The 24,603-nt window shown below is 43.7% G+C and overlaps 2 protein-coding genes across 4 annotated transcripts in view; one reads left to right on the top strand and one right to left on the bottom strand.

Moving 5' to 3' along the window:
* The window catches only part of LRRC38 (leucine rich repeat containing 38), a 258,878-nt gene that overhangs the window by 18,966 nt on the left and 215,309 nt on the right, over positions 1-24,603 (bottom strand). The window lies entirely within an intron of this gene.
* Positions 6,368-12,516, top strand: LOC102575756 (arylacetamide deacetylase-like 4). Its single transcript, XM_006264477.2, has 4 exons — positions 6,368-6,484; positions 8,626-8,842; positions 11,371-11,434; positions 11,730-12,516. Exons 1-4 carry the CDS (start codon positions 6,368-6,370, stop codon positions 12,514-12,516), a joined length of 1,185 nt encoding a protein of 394 aa, XP_006264539.2.

The following is a 24,603-nucleotide window of genomic DNA, read 5'->3' as shown; positions in this document are numbered from 1 at the left end:
TGGTCCGTCTGTCTGTGTGTCTGTCTGTCCGTAATGCTCGGGGGGGGGCGTGGCTCCCACCAGCGCTGTGTCAAGAATGCCCAGCACCCCTGCAGTTTTCATCCCGCTGCGCCTTAACACACACAGGGTCATCTATGTCCTGAGTTTTGCCTGTCAGCAGCTTGAGGGGCAGTTCCCCCCAAACCTCTGCACCGATCTTCTGGAAACTTGGCAGGCTTTGTGGCCTCACCAGGGGCCACCATCCCTGCAGTTTTCACCCCCCTGCGGTGTAACACATACACATGACATGAGTTTTGCTTTCAAGAATTTAGGGTGCAGTTCTCCCTGAACCCCTGCACCGATTTTCTTGAAACTTGGCAGGCTTCATGCTCTCCACAGAGGCTACCACCCAAATAAGACAAAAAACAATAAAGTTATAGATATTTCATTGATTCCCCATTATAGCCTCTGGCCGGATCTCCGAGGTGGCTCCGAAGCTTCGGCTGGATTGAAGCAGGAACCCAGTCTGGAGCTCCAGATCAGATCCCTAGCATCCGAAGCGGCTGGATCTGAAGCCAGATCAAATAGCTGCCTACTCGTGCAAGCCTAATATGCAGGTTAGGATATGTTTTCTATTGCAGATATAAATGCAATGAAAATAGAAGACACTTACCTCACATTACTAAATCACCTTGAAAAAAAAAAGTTGAGATTTGTGCTGTGAGGATGGTTACAGGTTTAAAACTTTTGTGTCAGCTTCTCTTCTGGAGGCTTAGCTTGCATTTCCTCTCTCTACAGGAAGTACGACATCTACCATGGTATTCACAGTTCATTTCCCCGTAGGAGAACATTTCAGAGTTCTGTGGTAGGAAGCATGAAATCTAGGAGAAACTCCAATAATGGTAGAGGGTCTGTGAAATCATCTTTTTTTATTATTATTTTCTCCCCAACAAGGTATAATTTACCTCGGGAGTCAGAAAGCTTTTGTGATTCGTGAATTGCCACCACTTCCATGCTAATTGTCACCAGTCAAGTTAATTATTATGTTGAAGGGACAGAGGAAATTGATTTGCTGAAATAATGAAAGGCTTGAAGAAATGAGTAGGAGTAAGAACGTTTGGATTGTCTCATCGCTCTTAAAAAACTTTGTGTACTGGTAAATCCCGCTGAAGAGATACCATAATTCGGGCACATTTTCCAGTTCTACAGCTTAACTATCATTTGGCGTCCACTTTCCCAGTGGTAGGAATTTTTGCATGGGTTATTATGATCAGTTCTAATTATTTTTTGTGTAGTGCCTGTGATCTCTCACTTTGGACCAGTATCCACGATGTATCATGCAATCACAGAACTAAAAGATAGTCCCTCCTCTAAAGAGCTTTCAAACTAAGTATAAAGCAAAGGACAACAGATGGAGGCACAGACACAGGAAGAGCATGAGTAAACAATGAGATAATACTGGTTGGCACGGCATGATGAACAGATGAACAGTGATATCAACTTATCAGCAGACAAGGAAAAACTCAGGAGGATGATGAGAGAGATTTCTGGATGTTTATAAAGTGCTTCTCTCAAGTTTGAAGGGGCACTGTGGGAGATCACACAAAGGCGCTCATTTGAAAACTTCACAAGTAGATTTGTAGTAGTAGAAAATTATTAGCCAATCAGACAGGAGTCAACATCCTGATGAATAAGAAATGATAGAAAGTTTGGAAATAGTCTTGAAAGTGAAAAAGTAGCTTATATTTGGTATGACTGCATGACTACCAGACTCATAAAATTGTTGAAGGCCAAATATAACGCACATAAAAAGACTAAGATCTAAAATGAGGAACAAAAAAAGACATGCATGTAGGCAAGATCAAATGACATAGAATTAATTCTTGTCGTTCAAGTAGTAATTTCTATAACCTGTTTCATGTTTCTTTAATGTGCCTGTTAATGTATTTTCAAGAAATGGAAATACAAAAAAATACATGTAAAATGTAATTCATTCTGGGGTTCAGATGAGGGAAATAGATTTAATAGATTTTGAGAGTCAGAAGGGACTTCAGTAGGTCATGGAGTCCAACCCCCTGCCCTGGGCAGGGAAGAGCGCTGGGGTCAGACGACCCCAGCCAGGTGCTTGTCCAGTCTCCTCTTAAAGACCCCCAAGGTAGGGGAGATCACCACCTCCCTTGGAAGCCTGTTCCAGATTCTGGCAACCCTCACCATAAAGAAGTTCTTCCTGATGTCCAATCTAAATCTGCTCTCTGTCAGTTTGTGGCCATTGTTCCTAGTTACCCCAAGGGCTGCCCTGGTAAGCAGAGCATCTCCTATTCCTTGCTTTCCCCCCACAATGAGTTTGTAGGTGGCCACAAGATCACCTCTCTTCAACCTTCTTTTGTGGAGCTGAAGAGATCCAGGTCCCTCAGTCTCCCCTTGTAGGATCTTACCTGCAGGCCCCTAACCATACAAGTAGCCCTCCTCTGGGCCCTCTCAAGGTTATCCACATCCCTCCTGAAGTGTGGCATCCAAAACTGGACACAGTACTTCAGCTGCAACCTGACCAAGTATCACAAGGGGAAGTATCACTTCCTTAGACCTGTTCATGATGCACCTGCTAATGCATAATAGAGTGCGGTTAGTTTTACTTATTGCTTCATCACATTGATGACTCACGTTCATCTTGGAGTCTGCTATGACTCCAAGATCCCTTTCTGCCACTGTGCTATTTAGAAAGTCATCTCCCAATCTGTATGTGTGTTGGTGATTCTTTCTCTCTAGATGCAGCACTTTGCACTTATCTTTGTTAAACTGCAACCTATTCTGTTCTGCCCACTTTTCCAACCTGTCCAGATCCACCTGGATTCATTCCCTGCTCACCGGTGTGTTTACTTTGCCTAATAATTTGGTGTTGTCCACAAATTTGGACAGTGTGCTCTCCACGCCCTCATCCAAGTCACTGATGAAGATACTGAACAGCACTGGTCCGAGGACCGAACCTTGTGGGACCCCACTGCCCACATCTTTCCAGGTCAATACCGACCCATCCACTACCACTCACTGGGTGCATCCCATAATCCAATTCACCACCTACGTCTGCTTAGTTATAAGAATGGGATGAGACACCATATTGAAGGCCTTTTTAAAATCCAAGTAGATGACATCTACCTCGACTCCTGCATCTAAGCATTTTGTGACCTGGTCATAAAAAGAAACAAGGTTAGTCAGGCAGGATCTACCTGCTATGAACCCATGCTGACTGCCCTTCGGCATTAATTTTCCTGCTGGACTCCCAGAAATGTGATCCTTAATAATTTTTTTAAAGGTTTTCCTGAGGATAGAGGTGAGACTAAGCAGCCTACAGTTACCCAGATCTTCCTTCCTCCCCTTCTTGAAAATAGGGGCCACACTGGTCCTTTTCCAGTCCTCTGGGACCTGTCCTGAGCACCATGAGGGCTCAAACAGTTTTGCCAGTGGTACTGCTATGACACTGGCTAATTCCCCCAGCACCCTTGGATGAAAATCGTCTGGGCCAGCTGACTTAAACATGTCCAGCCCCTCCAAGTGCCCCATCACTAGGTTGGCACTAACTATTGGTGGGCTGGTGTCCCTCTTGTGCCTGTCTATAATCCAACTGGGAGATCTGTCTTTATCTGTGTCTTTATCTGCAAAAAACTGATTGAAGAGCTCAGCTTTGTCCCTCCTATCTGTCACCAATTGCCCTAGTCTGTCCTGTATGGTTCCTATGTTGCCATGTGCCTTCATTTTGCTCCCTATATATCTAAAGAAAGACTTTTTGTTGTCTTTAATTTTTGTTGCCAGCCTGAGCTCCATTGCTGCTTTGGCCTTTCTAACTGACTCCTTGCCAGTACGAGCCAAGTAGGTATACTCCTCCTTGGTGGCTCCCCTCTGCTTCCACAGTCTGTATGCCTCTTTTTTCACCTCTAGACTTTCCTGCATTTCCCTGTTCAGCCAAGAGGGTTTCTTGGCCCCCTTGCCCCACTTTATGTGCAGTGGGATAGTTCCCTTCCATGCCCGCAGGAGAACGAGCACCCTTCCTGGTTTCCCATCTCACCAATGCTCTTGTCCTTCAGTGCCTCACTTACTAATCTCCTGAGCTCATTGAAATTAGCCTTTCTGAAGTCTAGCACTTCTTCCCTACTGGTTATCTTTGCCACTTTTTGCCGGATAGTGAATTCCAACAATTGGTGGTCACTGTCCCCTAGGTTACCCTGTATCTGCACATCTCCTACCAGGTCATCCTCTGTAGCGATGCAGAAGACATGGGTTTAGTATGGGTTGACACTGGGGATTGAAATGGGACCTCCAGGGGGGAGGATGATTTTGTATAATTAGAAGTACAGAGCTGGACATGCAAGCTGAGAGCTTTAACAAAACGAGGTCAGCTGTAGATCAGGCCCAGCAGTGGGTGAACAACACAGTAAGTGTCATACTTCCTGTAGATAGAGGAAATGCCGTCATAGAAAACTGACACCCAGGACATTTCTAATGAGAGTATCACTATTTTGGCCATAGCTAGTAATTAAAATGGGCTCTCCCTAGCTAAAAGGATGAATCTTAACAGCTTGTGTTAAAGAGCCAGGCTCTTTTGGGGAGACCTATGACATAGTCTCATCCAGTGTGCAGCAGTACAAAGGGAGAAAGTTATAAATTGTACTTGCCAGTACATTACATTAGCCAACCCCAAAGTAACACTGATACTTGTCCGAATCTAGACAAAGGGAAGAAGCTTGTAGGAGTATGAAGGAATTACAGGTGTCTGATGGTCCCGTGAAATCCATTGGTCTTCTCTGTTACTCAAGAAAATTAGATCAAATGAGATGTAAAGCCGGCAAAGCAATTCATTAGAAATTTAGGCTTGCTCTTTCTGATAGATTCTAGCCCTACTGCTAGAAATTATCATAACTTCTAGTAATTATCGTAACTAAAAATCATTCCATCTCAGAACCAATATTAAAGGCATTGGGCCCTAAGCAGTGGTTTGCTTTATCCAAGACAAAAAACATACCATAATAAATCTAGAAACATTTCAGTCTATTATTCAAGTAAGATTAACTGCGCAATCATTATATATCTGGACAATCACTTAATCATATAAGTATGTATTTGAAGCTGACAAGTCTAAGTTGATGAGTAAGTGCTCATTGATATAAATAAGGTTTGCACAATCTAAACCATATATTGCAAAGGCCTCCTACTTTTCCTCTCTCAGTGCAAAGCCAGCACCTCCAACATAAGAGGTAGAATCCTTTTTCACTTAAAATGCCCAAATAGCAGTTACCTTGTGCTAGTTTGGGCACTTATGCAGCTTGCGTCCACATAATTACTGAGCATTTGCAGGCCAAGCAGATACGTGACACCATACTCACCTACACAGAGCAAGCATATATTACAAAACTGTACCCAGCAAACATCCACGATTATATGGAGAAGGGAGCTCTTCCTCGTTTTAGCCTGATAGCCAAGTGGTTAGGGCACTCTCCTGGGAAATAGGGAACCCACATTCTAGGCCGTGCCGTCTAACCTGGATCCTTGCTGCCAGTGGGGAAGAAACTTTCCCACTGTTCTCCAAACATTTTATCCAATGACTATTAAGTGTAAAGTGCAACAGCTCAGCTTGAACAGGAAATTTGGAGAGGGGACTTGATACTACCTTGCTTGTGGGCTGATTACTAAGAGGACTAGGTTGGGAAGATGGAGAGATGCAGGTTCTGGTCCCTTCCGATTGAGGAGCTATACAACCGGGCTTTCCTGCTTCCTGGGAAAATGCCCAAATTTGGCTAATTAGTTCAAACATGGGAGGATTCTCCTCCTCCTCGTTTTTGCTAGGCCAGTTTCAGGACTCACACTCTGGTCTATATGTAATACCGCATATCACCCAGAACATGGCGCGTGGTGCAGGTCCAGCAGCCCTGTGAATGTGGATGTTTATGCAACCACCCTGCAAGACTAGGATTGCAAACTTCTGCCCCAAATCTCTTATCAGCTACATGTTAATATGCAGGTATAATAACACCACACTGTCCTTTTGTCTTACTGAAGAACAAATACTATGCACCAAATTACACTTGACGCTGATCCCTGGAACATTATAAAGTTTTTGGCTCTCAATTAATTGTTACATTTTTTGGGGGGTGGAGCCAGCAGGATCATTAGCTATGCAAGGGTGGAGAGTTCGCAATATTGCAACATTAATATAATATTTACCATGACCTGGAAGTCAGCACCATGCTCTTTATCATTTAATTGTCTGCAAAGACACTGGTGAAACAAGAGCTGAGAGTCAAATCAGAATCACTTCTTTGACTATATCATTATGGCATCTGCTTGGGTTCATTTGAAATTAGTAGGAGTCATTTTAATTTCTCCCTTTATGTTACCAATGCTGTTTGTCTGTGGGATTTGTTACGATCTCTACAGATCAGAATTACCTCCTGGACTAGGTCAGCCTCTAAAGCTTCGTGTACTTCACTCACTGGTCGTTACAGCATTTATTCTGGTAAGTTTATTATGCTTAAAAGGTGGGGGATTCCACTTTTATTTTTGAAAGAAGCGGGAAGGTAGATTTAGCCTCTTAAAGATAGTGCAAACCGTTGGAACATGAACCATACGAGGTTAAATTAACTCTTAAAACTAAAGACATATGTAGTTTTAGTTTAGTTTAGTTTAGAAGGAATCCATAATAGCACGGTAACAGAATCCCTGCTCATATTTACACATTGTTTTATTGTCCATGTACATAGAAAATAAAGTAAGGTAAAATAAAAGAAGAGATGGATTTTTGCAAAACCTGCTTCCTCCGTTCCAACAATTAGTTTGGTTTCCAAAATCTCTGCTGCCCCCTTGACCCTCACACCATGAGATGTCTCTTGCCTTTAACCTCATTTCCAATCAATGGGTATTTTTCTTTTTCTTCTCATTTTTTTTATGTTCAAACATTTATGTGATTATTTAAATTGATTTGTAAAACTGAACAACAACAAAAAGGCACTTTTCTATTGGAAATGGGGATGAGCGAGGGACTCTGTATTGTTCACATTGGTGCTGCTTCTTTTCAGTGGATAAAGATAAGTCGTCTCCAGCAATGTCAGACTGGCAATTGTCAGCAACATTACATTCACATTGTAAAGCTGTATTGTTTCTCGGGTTGTTACTGTGTCTGCCATGAAATACCACCTATCTTTCCTGAAATACAGCACAACACAACAAGCTCTAGGCTCTCATAACTTTCTATAATTTGGAGAGATCTGGATTTCATACCAGTTTTATACCAGTAATTCTCAACCAGGGTGTTGGGATATGTGGGGAGAAGTGGGTATGCTAGTAGGAAGGAACAGGCTGCAATAGGATCTGGACAGGTTACAGGGGTGGGGGGGATGAGAACAGGATGGGGTTCAACACTGAGAAGTGCAAGGTGCTGCACCTGGGGAGGAAGAACCAGCAGCAGACCGACAGGCTGGGGATCTCCCTTCTCGTCAGTGTTGAGACAGAAAAGGATCTTGGAGTCATCATTGATGCCAAAATTAACATGGACGGACAGTGTGGAGATGCGGGCAGGAAGGCCAACCACACCTTGTCGTGCATCCACAGATGCATCTCGAGCAGGTCCAGGGAGGTGATCCTCCCCCTCTACGCGTTGCTGGTCAGGCCGCAGTTGGAGTACAGCATCCAGGTCTGGGCGCCGCACTTCAGGAGGGATGTGGCCAGCATGGAGAGGGTCCAGAGGAGGCCACCCACATGGTCAGGGGGCAGCAGGGCACACGAGGAGAGGCTACAGGACCTGAACCTGTTCAGCCTCCACAAGAGAAGGCTGAGGGGGGATCTAGCGGCCTGTTACAAACTAGTCAGGGGGGACCAGCAGGCATTGCAGGCATCCCTGTTCCCCCGAGCACTACCAGGAGTGACAAGAAATAGCGGTCACAAGCTGGCCGAGGGTAGATTCAGGCTACATATCAGGAGGCGCTACTTCACTGTCAGGGCGGCTAGGATCTGGAACCAATTTCCAAGCGAAGTGGTGCTGGCTCCTATCCTGGGGGTCTTCAAGAGGAGGTTAAATGAACACCTTGCTGGGGTCATTTGACCCCAGTACACTTTCCTGCCATGGCAGGGGGTCAGATTTGATGATCTGCTCAGGTCCCTTCCGACCCGACCGACCAACTATGAAACTATGACACCCAGGATGCCTTAAGTTCCTTTGAAGGGTGCCCTGAGGTGTGAGGAGGTGTGAAAAGTCAGGTGTGAAAAGATAAGTGCAGGCTTAGACTCAGTCCCTGCTTGGCCATTCTCCAACCCCTGCTACCTGGCTGCTCTGCAAGATAGTAGGCACTGTAATAAATAAGTTAGTTTCTGAAATGGGGTACCATTTAATTCACAAAAGATATGGAAGGGTGCCTTGAATCTAAAAATGATTTCCTAAAGCTAGATTCTAAAAATGATTTTCCCTGAGCCTGGGGAGGGGCGCGTGTGCCCGAAAGCTTGCAGAAAAGAACTTTTTTTTGCAATTTCTTAGTTGGTCTAATAAACGGTAACATCTCTGACCCAAGAGTTGTAGAGTTGTGCATTTCTTCTTTGAATCTAAAAAGACAGAGAACTCCTGGCTTATACGAATCAATTTCTGACCTTTTTTATTCATGTTAACAGGGAAAGATTTTGGAGAAGCTGAATATCTGCAGCGATTTGAGAGTACTCAGATTGCTTCTAGAGGGACTACCAGCATGGAAGGATTCAAATCTCCTCATCAAAGACGTACAGTGGGATGAGGTGCCAGTGCGGATTTACCAGCCAAAACCAATATCTGCCAGCAAAAGGAAGGGAATCCTGTATTTTCATGGAGGCGCCGGCACGACAGCCAGCATTAGTAAGAAATACCAAGCTTCATGTAACGATTGATAGGTTTGAGTTTTTTTTTACATTTTGTACATCCAAAGAGGTTCATATCAGACATGAATTTCAAGGTGTTCATCAATTTGTATTGTCTGTCCCAAATTAGCATGTGATTTAATCAGCATTGGAAATAGTTCATATTGGTGCCACCTTTGTCCACAATGACATGCAGATAAATGTTCTTTCTTTGGGTTATATCCAATGAAGGGCTGTCACGCCCAAAGAAAGCAATGAGAAGACATAGGTGCCCAAATCCAAAATTACAATCCAAAAATGTACTCTACTGTGTCCAGTCGCTATGCCTCAGTAGTTCCAGCACCCTCCCAGGAAATGGGAGATCTGGGTTATACTCCCTCCTCAGTTGGACAAGAGTCCTCTACCCATCCGGCCAGAGGTTAGGCTGGGAGGAGATACCCTCCATCTTCCTTGGTGAGCCTTGGCCCCTGTTTAAGCAAGAAGTTAAGATTCAGCTTGAGTCTGTACCAAGGGATTAAGGCACTCAGCTGAGATGGGTCCTTGTTTATAGGACAACTTTTGTCTTTGATTTAATAACTGCTTAATGTAAAATACAGGAAGAGTCCTGAAAATGGGAACTCTCCCCACTCCTCGGTGAGTATCATACCCTCTTCCGGAAGTTGAAATAATTCAATTAAACCTCATCAGAGTGAGGAGGAACTCGATATAGGTCTTCCCCTTCTTGGACAATCCTCTGACCGCTGAGCTAACCAACCACCAAATTACTCTTTTAAAGGCAAGTACTGCTTCCACTGTTGTTTCAAAAGTGTGTGTGCTTCTTATCTCTTAGTAGACATCCACCCTCTGGAGAACGGTCTGGGTTATAGAGCCCAGCTGGTGTGAGGCACTTCGTTTCGTCTACACACGTCCCTAAACTCCAAAGAAGAGCAGGCTTTCAGATGGCTTTTGTCTCCATATTTTCCTACTGGCTGACTCTAGACAGCTCCCTGATCCGTGTGCTAGTGGTCCAGATGCCACTCTGAAGCACCGATCTTACAGCACATTTTTACATGGAAATTGGCACCTAACAGAAAGTTTTAGAGACTACACTAGGGGCCAGGCATTTAGCACAAGTGACTAAAGCCTTTACTGTATCTAGTTGTGTGTTTCTAATACAGATAACAAATCATGGGTGTGTGTACATACAGGAATTTTGGCCATCAGCCAGGACAGAACCTTTTAAGACTTTAAAACCTTATCTAAAGGAGACTTAATTTCACTATGATGATGTATTGTGCAGCATTGCATAAGTGAGAAGCTACGTTGCAGGCACTGAACAACACTGTTTATGGAAACCGGTGGCTTTAGGAGAAGCCTTTCTTGCTCTGCCTTTTAGGATGCATGACGCACACTCCTCTAAGCTTTTCTGTCAAATGTGATCCCTTCAGTAGGAGGCCCAGTTTACCACTGGAAAAAAACTACAAGTCTGGTCGCCTTCATTTTCTTTTTGAAAAACTGCAGATCTGCAGTATCCGTTGAATGCTATAGGAGATCACAGAAAGCGGTGGACCCAAATCTGGCCACCCGTTTAGCTCCTGGAACTCTTCTTTGCGATTCCTCAGTGTCATCACCCTCTTCAGTTTTAGGAAAAGACAGTATCAAAATCCTTAGCGACTGAGCTCCTGCTCATGAACAAACCTGAGCCTCGGCTACCAGCTCTGATGCCCATCTTTCGGAAAAATGTTATCACGTAATTTGAACTGAAAAGTGTCTGATGTTTGCCCCACCTGATTTTTCCAAGATTTCAAAGCTTGAATTTGAAATGCGCCACAAACAGGAGTTTGTGTCCACAGGTATCGAGTTAAGAGTACAGAGGATCTGAATAAACCGTTGGCTTCTGGATAAAAGTCAAACTCCAATTCATGCTAATTTGGATTATTTTTGAAAGCACAGAATGGCTGTATGATACCAATTTCATTATAGATTGGGAACACTATATTTCCACTGTTCTTGCTTTTCATTTCTGTTGAATTGAATACACCTTCTAGGCATATAGGGGTTGTAGAGTACAATGCTATTCTGTCTACCAAAGTAAAAAAAAAAAAAATCATAAGACCTCTGAAGTCAATGAAGGTATACCAGTAATGAGTAAAATGATCCGGATTAAGCCGTTCTGGAGGTTTGGGGTATTCAAAACATGTTGAAATCCGTCCTTATTCATTAAAGGAAAGATCTGATTGTACGTAAAGATTGCATTATGTGAAGAAAGTCCACTACAGGTCTCAGGGTTGCAGCAGTTTTTACAGAATATATACTTTTATCCCCAAGACAGAAAGTAAATAATAATTGAGATTGATGCTTATGCTCTATTATGACTTCAGTACAGAGATATCAGGTAAGAATTTGGCACAAAGAAACTAGGGATGCAGAAGACAGGATTTAATACTTAGACTCTTAAATAATTTTTCATGCGAGTTTCAGGTTGGAATTTTAATTTCTAAAGAAAATGAGAACTTGAATACATCACTCAATATATTGTGTTTGCAGATTCATTTGAACGGGTGTGTCGCTATCTTTCCAGAGAAACTAATTCTGTGGTTGTGTCGGTCGAGTAAGTAAAGCCAGTCCTTTACTTTATTTCCAGTAAGAAACCTTGCATTTAGAAAGATTCTGGAATATGTACTGAAAGCTGAAGATATGATCGCTTGGTCTTTACTAGTTGTAGTCTTTTGCATATTTTAGGAGCACATTTTTAGGAAAGCTATGCCAAAGTAATTTTGTACAGTCACATTATCCCCACACATCCAGAAGAAACCCAACGTAAATTTTAAAAAGTCCATACTTTTAAATTAAAAGACATCATTTTTCCAGTTTAAAAATAAGCATTTCTTTTTTTCATGTTTTAGTTATCGTTTGGCTCCCGAGCACCCATATCCGGGTCAGTACTGGGATTGTCTCAATGCTACTGTCTACTTTTTGAAGAATTTAGAAAGCTATAACATAGATCCAGCGCACATTATCATTTCTGGGGACAGTTGTGGAGCTAATTTTACTACTGTTATTTGCCAAATGCTGGTGAGCAGGAAGGACCTTCCCAAAGTAAAAATACGCGCACAAGTCTTGATATATCCAGGCTTCCAGGGGCTGGACTTCTACCTGCCATCCTATCAACAAAATCATTCAATCCCTATCTTGTTCAGGGACCGCGTGGTCTATTTTTGTTTGCGCTACCTTAATAAGGACACATCGATAGTGGAAGATGTCCTCGAAAACTGCCATGTTACTAGGGATATGCTGCTGAAATACAGGAAATGGGTAAGTGCAGAACACATACCCAAGGAATTTAAGACCAGAGGCTATAAACCCCAGGATCTCACTTTGCATAAATTTAAACCGGAAGTTCATGAAATAATGAAGCCGGTTTTGGAAACAAGATTTTCCCCCCTTTTAGCTGAAGATGCCATCATCTGTCAGCTCCCCGAAACTTTTATTTTGACCTGTGAATTTGATGTCCTGCGAGACGATGGACTGTTGTACAAGAAGAGATTAGAGGACAATGGGATTCGAGTCACCTGGTACCATTCTGAGGATGGTTTCCATGGAGTTTTACCTGCTTTTGGCTATGGGATTTTTGCCTTTCCAGCTGCCAAAAAGATGATGGATACTATTGTGAGCTATATAAATGCGTTATGAAAATATCCTTTTTAAATACCATGGGCATCTCTATTTTTTTTTTTACCGGCAAGGCACTTTAAGGCAAAAAGTAGGTGGTTTGGGTGTCAAACAAATGCGAAAAGCAGTATTGTGGTTACCTGTCTGCAACAAATGATAAGTTGGAGGAACCACAAGCCATAGGACCTTTGATGCAGTGCAGTTGTCTATCAGATGACACGATTCTGATCATATATTTTATTGATTAATGACAGCAATTGCAGCTTTACAACATGACAACAAGAAGAGCAGTTTAGGTCTCTCTCTCAACCAGAAATTGTGCATGAGAATGCCTGCGGTTTGGTTTTTGTTGGAAACTAAAAATTGAGGACTGTTTTAGACCTGGATTCTTAAACTGGACCCCCCAAACTTCATTGCAAGCACATTAGAGAAACATGAATGGTGCCAGCCATGATTTGCTCTTCGCCTCTTTGCACTTTTTATTTCTGTTTTTGAGGTTATATCTTGTTGTAAGGATTCTTTTAACATTGATATAAACTGTTATGAGATTCACCGGTGGAAGGACCTATAAGACTGTGGCGTTATACTATTTTAATAAAAAATGGTAATGTGGAATCAATTTTGCATATGTTCTCAATAAAAGTCATGTAAACTGGCAGTTTAATCAGATTGTTTCTCATGGTCCTTCCCTTCACCCCCTGCAAACTACTCCAAAGCGCACTTGATTAGCAAACACTTACCTCTTGTGGAAATGCCGGACTAACAGAAAAACGATCAAAGTCTACCTGTCCCAACCTAGTTTCAGCTATAACCAATGTCTTCACCATGCCAGGTTGTGTAGGTGTGTAGTGGCACAGGTGTTAGCAAGGGGCTCTGATCATCATTCAGAATGGGGAAAAATAATGATATTCCCAAAAATGTACGTGTGGTGGTCTGGCACGGGCATTTCTAATCACACCGCTGCCACGAGGATGCTGCCTAGATTGTATGAGGGGCAAAACGTGGCATGGCAGCTGAGGAAGTATACAACATGACATAAACGGGTATTACAAGTCTGAGGCTTAGGCTGCATAATGGTGGAGAGGTTGAGGTCACGTTTTTATGGGAGGCAGAGGTATAACAACATGGCTGAGAGCCTGGGGCATCGGCCACGCACAGGAGAAGTGATGACATCTGGTTGCTGCTGGCATGGTTGCTTCATGGCAGCTGTTTGTTTTCCATCCCATTTCTGTGGTTCCTCCCCAGTCCCCCCAGTTGGCGCCTGGAGTGTCTGCCCGTTACCCCACACTCGTTACACCACTGGTGGAACGGCACCAAGCGAGGCACGAGAATGCCATGCAAGACATGGAGCAATGAATATGGTGAGGGATTAAGTATATGAAATGAATGACTAAGAACACTTATAGGAATGGATGCTTCGAAAATTAGATCTCAAAATGGAAGCCTCATTATGCGCTGTGATTAATAATTTATCAACAAGATCCAGTGTGCCACGTGGCTGTATCCTGAATTACAGCTTTGTCTATGAGCATGTGTCTACATTGTGCATGTATGAACTTCCATATCTATGCAGACCTTTATATTCGTATCTGCCTTTTTGTAAAGAATGGGCTGAAAGGCTGAATTCGGCCTATCGATCACCACTGAATTTGGCACGTGGATCAACAGATTACTGCTTCTGCAAGGTGAAATGTAATCCCATCGCACAATTTTGTTCATAACCTGTGCTTGTTACAACAAGCCTCGCTTGCACGAGCTATGAAGCATTTATATATGTGCAACATATACTTATAGCAATATAGCAGAAGTGTTTTGAAAAGCAAGATAGACTCTCTTTGTGTTATTACACTTTTCATGAATACAACACAGCATCAAATACAATTTGTTCTAACGTCATTGGTCGATGTACGTGTAGAGAGAACAGGGAAGTAACTTGTTTTTGGAAAGCCAATGCATACCAGTTCCAGCAGTCGGACAGACTTTGTATTTGCTTTCTTCATATTCTTAAGAAAAAGTATGGTTAGTGTTTTCCCATTCATTTGGGTAGCAGTGATATATTACATTACCACCTTAAAAACTTCAAAGCTCTCACTCATTCATTCCTAGCTGCCAGCAGGCAACAGGCAGACTAAGCCTATCTGCTATAAACAGCCCATAGGTTAACCTAGTTAGAGAAAACAGAGCTGATTATAATGACCAGAGGGAAGAAAAGGACAACGATATGATATGAAGGATGAGTGAGTAGAAAGGCAAAACGTTCAGTTCTCAAGTATCAGCAACTTTTTTTTCTGCAGTAGTATTTGGCTGACCCCTAATATACAGGAATCAGGTTTGCTGTCATATATATTTTCTAATGAACTGATTTAGTCCAAATAATTTTCTAAATCTTGTACGGTGATAATTGGTTCTTCATTTAAAACTGAACATAAGAGCTATTAGAGTGGAACGGACACATGATTCACTTAATCCAATAGCCCATCTGAGATTAAGACTAACGCTCGTATTTAAGAAGAATCTGAAAACCCTGCACGCCATCCCAATTTTTGCAGTACTTTACCCCAAGGGACACTTGCCTATTCCAAGCTTCTTTAAACCTGATCAAAATTGAACTGTGATAATTTCTTGTTACCCACTCATGCACATGGACTGGCATTTTTGAAACATTTTCAATTTCTCTCAGTGTTAAGATACTTTAAATAGCTCCCCTGAGAAAATAGAAATTTAATTTTTGTGATGAAAAAAATATTACATAAATCTAGAAAAGATCACATTTGAAAACCACAGAAAGAAAAAACCAAACCAAACCTGACTATACTATTTGCAGCCACAAAAACAGAAATATTGGAAGATTTCCTTAAAGAGCTAGACCATAAATAAAAGAAAATGAGCACATTCTGTAGTCAATGAGTATTTGAAAAAAGTCTCTCTGGACACTTCAAGTGATATGAACAGAAAGGAACGTCACATGACTGCTGCAAGAATGAATAGGTTTTTTGAAGGAATATCCTGAGGATTTATCAAGGATTTAAAATAGCAGAGCTCCATACAAACCAGTTTAAGGTTAGGTACAGACATTCATAGATGCTAGGGCCAGAAGGGACCTCAACAGATCATCAAGTCTGACCCCCTGCCTGGGCAGGAAAGAGCGCTGGGGTCAGATGACCCCAGCCAGATGCCTATCCAGCCTTCTCTTAAAGACCCCCAAGGTAGGAGAGAGCACCACCTCCCTTGGAAGCCCCTTCAAAAAGCCCAAGATGGAATTGCTCAAAACTACGCAGGTTTCTGAAAGCCACCCTAGTTTGTCAGGAATGAACAGAACAAAAGATCACCCTTCGCCATGGGGTGGGGGGGCACATAGGCTTCCTGCCTTGGCTGAGGCCAGCAGGTTGGGGGCTCTTGAGCAGGCCTCTCAGAATAACCTGCTGGCTTTCGGGGCTGCTGGAGATTGCTGAGTGCTGCCAAGTCAGTGCCAAGCATCTCCAACCTGGTTTGTTCTCTGTCACTGCACCTGCTCACAGGGGTCTCTTGGGGGGCTCCTGCATGCCCATGTCCCCTGGGAGCCAGCACAGTGCCGGGGAGCTGCGTGGGCTGCAGATGCCCGTCACTGATGCTGACTGCTGATGTAGGGGAGGGGGCAGGGGAAGAATGCTTGACCATCCCTAGCCCCAAAAACCTGGCTTGTGGAGGGTATGGGGGTCCTTCAGTGGGTGTGTGGAAGTGAATCAAGACTCCCATGCCCCCTGCAAACTGCACAGTGCCAGGGACCAAGGCATGGCCAAGTCCCCCTTCTCCCCTCCTGTTGTTAGCAGTCAGTGTTAGAGACTCCCTGAGCGGGACGGCTAGTGGGGGACCACAAAGGCACCTGGGATGCTGGTGAACAGTGACCTACGTTGATTTGTGAGTGGACCTGGTATTGAAGTTTGATTCACTGGTTTAACCTCGATTGATTAAGTGTCATACCACATCGATGTAGGTCTATCTTAGACCGGGATCTGCCATTTTAAAACCAGTTTATGTGCTCCAAATTTGAGTTCTCAAAATGGCAGCATTGGGTTCTGTATTTATTGTAAGAGGCACATTACGTTGATGCAGGTCTGAAAGGAAAGAACTAATTTTACTGAACTCCTTCCCAGAAATTCTGTTTCTGGATCCTGCATCGCACCAGGTAACAAAATGAACGAACCTGGAACTTACTTGTTCATTTTATTCATTCCAATCAACAAAGCACCTATGCACGGACCTGCCTTCAAACATGTAAACAGACTCATTAAAATCAATGGGACGACTCAAGATCCAAGTTAATCCCATGATCACACGCTTTTCTGGATTGGGACATAAATGATGCCCGGGGTTCAAGACAGTGCAGCTCATTTTCCTATCACTGTGATAGCACTGCAGTACTAACAAGAAGTTAAATGAAAAGTCCATACATATCGATATCTTCACAGCAAAAATCTCATTTTACGAATGGGAATTAAGCAATCGGAAAGCAGGAAATTCTAAAAGGGAAAGAGCCTATTTGTCATTTCATAGACGATTGCATCTCTCTTGTAGTACAAAGGGGCCTTCGAGTAGTAGTAAAATATTTCCTGTAAGTCTAACTCAACTATTGAATACCAACATGGCATTTGAATTGCTGGTCTCATAATTTCACAGCTAAAGACCAAAGAGTGTTTAATCGCGAACCTGAGTGTGGATGTTTAATTAGCAACTTTAATTTCTGGTATTTAACTTCTGTGTGTGTAATTTCTCAGTGTTAGTGTTGCAAAACTTAACATAGATGCTTTTACTACACAAATGGTTAACTACAAAAAAAATGGGAGATTAGAGAGAAATAATGATTAAGCAAGGAACCATTACAAATAAATAATAAGCAACAGGCAGTGACATAATCTTTGCAAGGGCTTTTTATTATGTTGAGCCAAGCTCTGTGCTCCTTACATTAAACTCCCATTGATTTCCAAGGAAACTTTGAGTGACTAAAATCTCTTGGCTTTGGTCCATTAACTGAGGACTTTTATAGACTTTACTGTGCTCCCAGTTACAATCAGAAATGCTAAGATTATCTTCTCTGATGTCAAAACCAAACACTGCTTGTTTGGTAGGGCTTGCTTTAGGAGACCATTTCCCCCAGCCTTGGAAAAAAATCTCTTACAACTTATTTTCTATCATGATAAGAAGATAGCAGATGGCTCCTTGTGCCAGTGGCTTGACCACTCTGCTATCTTTGGCTTATGTGCAGGTGCATTATTGGTCAAAGCACTTGGACAAACAAACTACTCAATACTCAGTTAAATTTTCTATTATTCTGTTCTTAGGTCTCCTCTCCAAATCGGGGTCCTAAAAGTTGGCTCTGTTAAGTCAAAACCTTCAATGTCAAGGGGTGGGGAGGGTTTGAAACATCACAAAGAAACGAGCAGATTTCTCCTTTGATAAGGAATATAATTTGGTTTTATATACTGTATCTTTCATGGGTAACATATTTAAAAGTGCTTGATAGTAGTAGTCGAGTACTGAAGTGATGTACTGTGTAAGTAAGTGCAGTGAGTTATAAGGCTAACAACCTGTAGACAGCAATGATCGTTCCATTGAGAGATGGGATCTTAGCATCCAAATACGGCACAATCTACCACGGGAATTGAAATCTCTTTATTTACACGATGGATTAATTGCAGTAGAAGTGCAGTACCCTACACTTATCCAAGTGCAATCTCGGCATTGGATATATGGATTTGGCAGCTGACTTCTAACTTCTGGAACCATGCCTCTTCTAACAAGCCGGAATGCCAAATTTACAGGAGTTACAATCTCATCTCTGCCAAATGGCCCTCAATGGCCATAGAGTTGGCAATGCCTAAGCAACAGCCAACCCAATGATCTGTAAGGTCCCTTCCAGCCCCTAACAACTATGAAACTATGGAGAAGAAACCAGTTCTCCATGCTGTGCATTAGTCCTTTGCACTTAGATTGCTTGCTCTATGAGGAAGGGATTATCTTTAGCTACACATGTGTCCTGAAAATAATACAGTGGATTCCTGTTTCTTGACTGGGACTTCTAGTAGGTAGATGCAAAATGTTGACTGAAAAATGTCAATAAAAGCTGACTGCACCGGTAAAGAGGAAAACAGGAAGGATTATGTGGTTTTACAGCGTGTCACAGAATATTATTACAAGACTAAAAAAGATGCTTTGTAGAGGAGATTGACTATGAAATAATCGAGATTCATTTCCAAATGTCCGAAGAAATGTATCATTCAGTCCTAGCTCCATTGAGAAGTTTCTTACACGATATTGCTGGGGTCGTTTGACCCCAGCACTCTTTCCTGCCATGGCAGGGGGTCGCACTTGATGATCTGCTCAGGTCCCTTCCAACCCTACCCTCCCTCCCTCCCTTCCTACTACATGCATTCACGATGACAGCATTTTCCATTTCTAAATGTATGCATAGGGGCCAAACACTGCTCAAGGCAGGAACATTCCTGTCAAAACCATTCAAGTCAAGTGTTTGTCTAATTTGTACTTAAAAATTACCAATGATGGAGATTCTACCCCTTCAGGTACGTTGTTCAGGTCACCACCTTGGGTTAGAAGGTTCTTCCTAATAGCCAAGCTAAATCTCCCATGTAGAAATTTAACACTTGCTAAATTTCTACATGGCCTGGTTACACAGTGATTTTGGGTGGACCCTGAAGCTGTTAACCCCTGGATTATCCACACATTAATACCTTTAAGTGGCTTTAAGTACTCATTATGCAGCTCAGAGTTATGCCACTTCAGGGCAGGATGGTCTCTGCTCCACACTACCCAGCTCCTGTTCCATTAAGGCCATTCCCTACAGATGTGCCACCCAAATTGAAGTCCTCCAGTGTCCCAGGATCTCTTAAACCCCTGCCTATAGAGCAAAGATACAAGCCTGCCCTGGCTTACCAGCCCACTAGCAGCAACTCACAGCTACTGTTCCTAGTCCTGCCCCATCTCACCAGGCCTCTGGTGGCAAGTCATAGCTGTGCAGGTGGGGGGACAGACAGAGAAGGTTTGTAGATTAAGGCTGTGACTGCTTCAAACTCCAAGCTAGCACTAACACTGATCAACATTGGTGCGGCTGAAAGCATAAAGCCTAGATGAACCAGTTTTCCCTATTAGAGCCTGTCAGTGGTTGCATAGGGTGTTGTTGGGCATTGTTTTCCCCACATGTTAAATCCTCTTAAGATAGGAGTGCTTGCACACTAAGGCAAGAAAAGACAAGCTAAGTGCCCTCTGAGCGTCTCAAAGTTGCACCCGTTTTGGCAAAGATTATCTCCAGCTGACATTAGGCCGCTGATGTTCCAGTAATGTCAGTCCGCTCCATGGGGCCAATACCAGCAATTTGCAGCCCTCCAGTATCCCAGGATGCATCACTTCCACCCCCCCTTCCCATGTGGACAATCTATTATTTAAAACTCTACTGATCCAGATTGACAAACCTGAGGTGAGCCAGATAGCTGCTGGGGTGGGGGAAAGATGTCACCTTTCATCATCGTTGTGCCACCCATAGACATTTTTATGCAGGCACAAAGTGACAGCAAATAGATGTCCATATCTTTTGTCACACCACAATGTATCCCGGGATCAAAAAAGCCTGTCTCCCAAAAAAGTGGAGCATTCCAGGTAGGGGTAGCGTGCGTCACCCAAAACAGGAGCCTGGCCAGCCGGAGCCACGATGGGAAACAAACATCCACACTGGTGTGGACATGGGCTTTGAGGTTAAGACGGGAATTAAACCGTGTCATTGCTCCGGTACTCTTCTCGATATTCCTTACCGCGATGCTACATCTGGCCACCAACAAGCTTCGAGTCGGAGTGGACTAAACTACCAAATGAATGTTAAATCTGTTAAACAGCTGTTAAATCTCAGCCAACTCCAAGCCAAAACCAAGACCACCCTGACCTCAGTCACATGTTCAAAGCAACACTGAATGAGCATACATGGAATGGGAGCTATTTTCTGGTAGCTCGAACACTTCTGGGTGATACCTGTAGTCCAGGAAAATGTTTAATCATATATGTAGGGATCTACTGAATTTATCATTGCACCATTTTCATGGACACCATGAATTCAGGCAGGCTCCATGAAAAATGGCATTTTAAATCATTTGGGGATAGGTTGGCAGCACGTGGAGCAGCCAAACTGTCTAAATCCTGCCTCCCGTCCTCCATCCATGAAAACAAATGTGGAGAGAAGGTATTAGTGGAAAGTATAGAGAATGGAGTTGCAATCACCAAGGAAGGAGAAGATGAAGACATGAATGACGGGATTAAGTCTAGGTTGCTGGTGAGAGAAAGCCACATGCAAAAAGGAAGGTGCTAGGGCAGGGCTTGAGGTGGCTTGTAGGGGTTACTCAACACCAATAAGCTATGTAGAACTGGGCCCTAAATGCCAGTTGGATGGCATATGTAGCATACAAAGGTAGAGAGTATGAACCAGTATTTCTGTTCTTTCACAACCACTTTCCAAATGCTGGGGACTTAGCAGAATATTTCAGACTGCACGCAGAAGCATTTCAACAGCTCAGTTTGCTTGGCCACCTTTGCATGTGCTTGAAATTAGTTACAAGAAATATCTGAATCACTCCCTCCAATCCCGGATCACTGCCCACCACTCCGATCACCCCCGCTGCCCCCTGATCACCCACCCACTTCCCAAATCACCACCTTGCCCCCCTGATTACCCCCACACCCCACTGATTGCCTGCTCTGCCCCCTATCAGCTCCTCCACCCCTGGATCACCACCTGCAGCCCCAATCAATCTGAGAGCAGTGGTGGCATGAGGGGGTCTTCCACCTCCTTGCTTTCTCCTGGGCTTTCTGCAGCCTGTGCCACCCCGCATGCCCGGACCCAGCCCCTGCCAAGCTTTGCAGCTGAAGGGGGCCAAGAAGGAGGGGACAGGGATTTTCTGGGCAGCTGCGGGGCCTGGATCCAGGCTTGTGGAGGCAACATGGGCTACGCTGAACCAGACAGCAGGCAGAGAGGGGGAACCCTCCTCCTTCACTGCTGTTACTGTCACTGCTCTCAGGCTAATCGGAGTGGCACAGGGTGGTGATCTCACGACGGAGGGGCCGATTGGGAGGTGGGGGCTAATTTGGGGGCCAATAGGAAGCAAGAGACAATTTAGGGGGTGGGGCAGTGATCCAATTGGCAGAGGGAGGACCTCCTTCCTCCATCCTCACCTATATTGTGGCTAGAGAGCTGGCAAGTGGGGCAGGCACAAGGCACACCTGCAGCTCCTAGCCACTCACCTGCTCTAGTGACATCTCTGAGCTGTGCATGTTAGAGAGGGTATTAACCCTTACGTGCGACTGATCACTAGCGCGCGCTAACCTTACCACTGTCTAACATACCTCACAACTATAGCCTGCTAACTCTAATGTACAATCTCACCCTGAAGTAACCCTAATGCAAGCTAGGTAGCACGGCCCAGAGTTAACCCTAACCCGAAGTGGCATTATTGAGATGCTCAGAGGACACTCAGCACTAGTTAACAAGCTTTAATGTGCAGGCATTTGCATTTTAATTGCCTTTCGCATGGCCTAAGTGTAACATGTAACTTTACCCTTAGCATAAGGCTGAGTATCCTCTGAAGACTTAACTCTCCCTTTCATCTCCAGCCCAAAATAAAGGCCCAGTGACAAGGTTGTGTTTGTAGGCACCTGCATACACATTTCCATCCCGTGGGCAGTGCCCCACAGTCTTCAGGATTCGCAGTTTGGCACCTACTAAGCCAAACCATTATGCCCTTGTGTATTATTTTAGTTGTACCATGCTGCTGCCTGAAGCACGGCATTCCTTATCTTTGATTTGATAGCATGAGATTTTCATGTTTCCCTAAATATAGCACAACTGGAGCATGCTGAGCCTACTGCCTACGCAGTCTCGGCACACTGAAGAGATCAGACCATTCCTATTCTAACCTGTGGGCTCTCTCTTCTTGAACAGGGGGCAGTTTTGGACCAGTTAGGTTTATCTAGTTCATCCTACCTGTAAAGAAACGAGGAGTAGACCTGGAGCAATCCATCAAGAATTGGAGTTTGAGAAAATAGCAGTGAGGATTTATCAGCCTAGAGCACCATCTGCTGGCCCAAGAAACGGGGTCATCTTCTTCCATGGAGGTGGTAGGACAGGTGGAAGTGTTGGTAAGATGAAGAAAAAACCATTTGTGGAAACAACTTAAATGTACGCTGGCTGGGAATTTTACCAACTTGTGAGTGTATGTGTCTTTGTGCAAGAAAAAAAACTTCTCTTTAGAAATGAAGAAGAGAAAAACCCAGAAAAACACAGGAATTCATGGCAGTATATAGCAGCTGATAAAAAGAAAAAGGAAGCAAAGAGTAATAGCAATCACTTGCAAAAGACCTGCATTAGATGAAGACCTTGAGGAAGGAATTCAGTAGGGGTTGTGCGTAGCAAAGGCAACACACACACACACTAGTGCAGGGCCAGAGGTGGTTTGCAGGGCTTACCGTGGTCCAGAGACACTTGTTTGAAACATATGCTACAGTGGGAAAAAAATATGCTGTAAAATGTTCCTGGAGACATAGCTCAACTAGGACCACCCCCAAAATGCCTGCTGTATCTCTGAGCATAGCAGAAAGGTCCCTGGCTTCAGTGATATGGTGAGAGAGCTATTCTACAGTAACTAGTGCAAATAAAATAGAGACCACAGCAAAACTGGGCTGTAAAAGCCTGTATGCTGGTAAGTTTAGCACACAGGAACAGAAAATATGAACTGATATTTTCCAAACACAAAAGACTTAACACGGGGCAATTCCCTTCCAAATGTATACAGGACCTTTTCAACAGCTCAGTTTCCTCTCCCATCTTTGCACCTGACTGCAAACACTTCTAACAAACATCGTCCATTCTTGCTGAAGTTCAGCCAGGCCAGTGAGTGTTTGGTGGAAAGTGTGGGGATATGCAGAACTGTCAGTTCCAAATGCTCAAAATCATTTATCTAGCTTTGAAAATCACACAAAAAAATTGAATATTGGGTTGTTTATCTGTGATTTCTGGAGTTGGTGCATGTGGAAGTATGCTTGGGTCATGTTTCCATGCTTGTTTCTGCTATGAAGAAGTCGAAAACAATTGTTTTTTTGGATAGAAGCTGAGACTCAGAGGTAGTTATGTAATTCCTAGTCCTGCACCTTTAAAACGCACCAACCCGTAAGACATGCCAGGACCTTGAATTTTACTGCGTAACTCTACAGATGTTATTTCTTAATATATGTATACTATCACCAGTGCAACACTCACACATGCCCATGCACACATCCCCAAGCCCTGCATCTCTTCTCCCTTCCATAGTGAACAATGTCACTTCAATATACTAACATGCACGGGTGCCTATGCACAAGTAGGGAGGCTGACATCTCTGTAATTCCTGACTCTCCTTCCCTTTCTTAAGGATGGGCACTATAGTTGCCCTTTTCCAGTCATTCATGACCTCACCAGACCGCCATGATTTCTTAAAGGGAATAGCTAGTGGCTCTGAAATTATCTTGGCCAATTCCTTCAGCACCCTACAGTTATTCGCATCTGGCCCTCCCAACTCGAAAGCACCTAGCTTCTTTAAGTAAAGCCTAGCCTAGTCTGCTAGGCTGCTTGTCTCCTTCCTCACCTTTGCTGCCAACAGTGCTTGTCTTCTGGTAGCTGCCTCTATTTGTGAAGATCAAAGTAAAAAAAATGAATTAAAGGCTTCAGCCTTCTCCATATCAGTTGTCTTCTGCATTGCATAAGGGACCTCCCACCTCCCCTCACCCCTGAAAATGGTCTTTTAGCAGGCAAGCTGAGCCTTTGGATCCTGTGGAGTTTTGCCATGTGTCCTGCACACCTGAGTCGCATTACGTCACGGGCAGCATCCTGCCCACTGCATGGTTGCATTTGAAGGGACAGTTACGGACTACCTCCTCCTGCACGGGCACCTGAAAGAACCATGAAATATAGAGGTAGCAAGCACAAGAAAAGGCTGTCCCCATGCCAAAGAGATCCTTGCCTTTGCATAAAGGCTTCCAGAAATGGTCCCAATGATGGAGCTTACAAGGGAAACTGTGGAGAGCACACTTTGCCATATGTCA

This window comes from Alligator mississippiensis, chromosome 13, assembly GCF_030867095.1.
Source record: "Alligator mississippiensis isolate rAllMis1 chromosome 13, rAllMis1, whole genome shotgun sequence".
In the NCBI taxonomy this organism is placed as follows: domain Eukaryota; kingdom Metazoa; phylum Chordata; order Crocodylia; family Alligatoridae; genus Alligator; species Alligator mississippiensis.
Note: the sequence above shows the minus strand (reverse complement) of the source record. Positions and strands in the feature narration are given on the sequence as shown.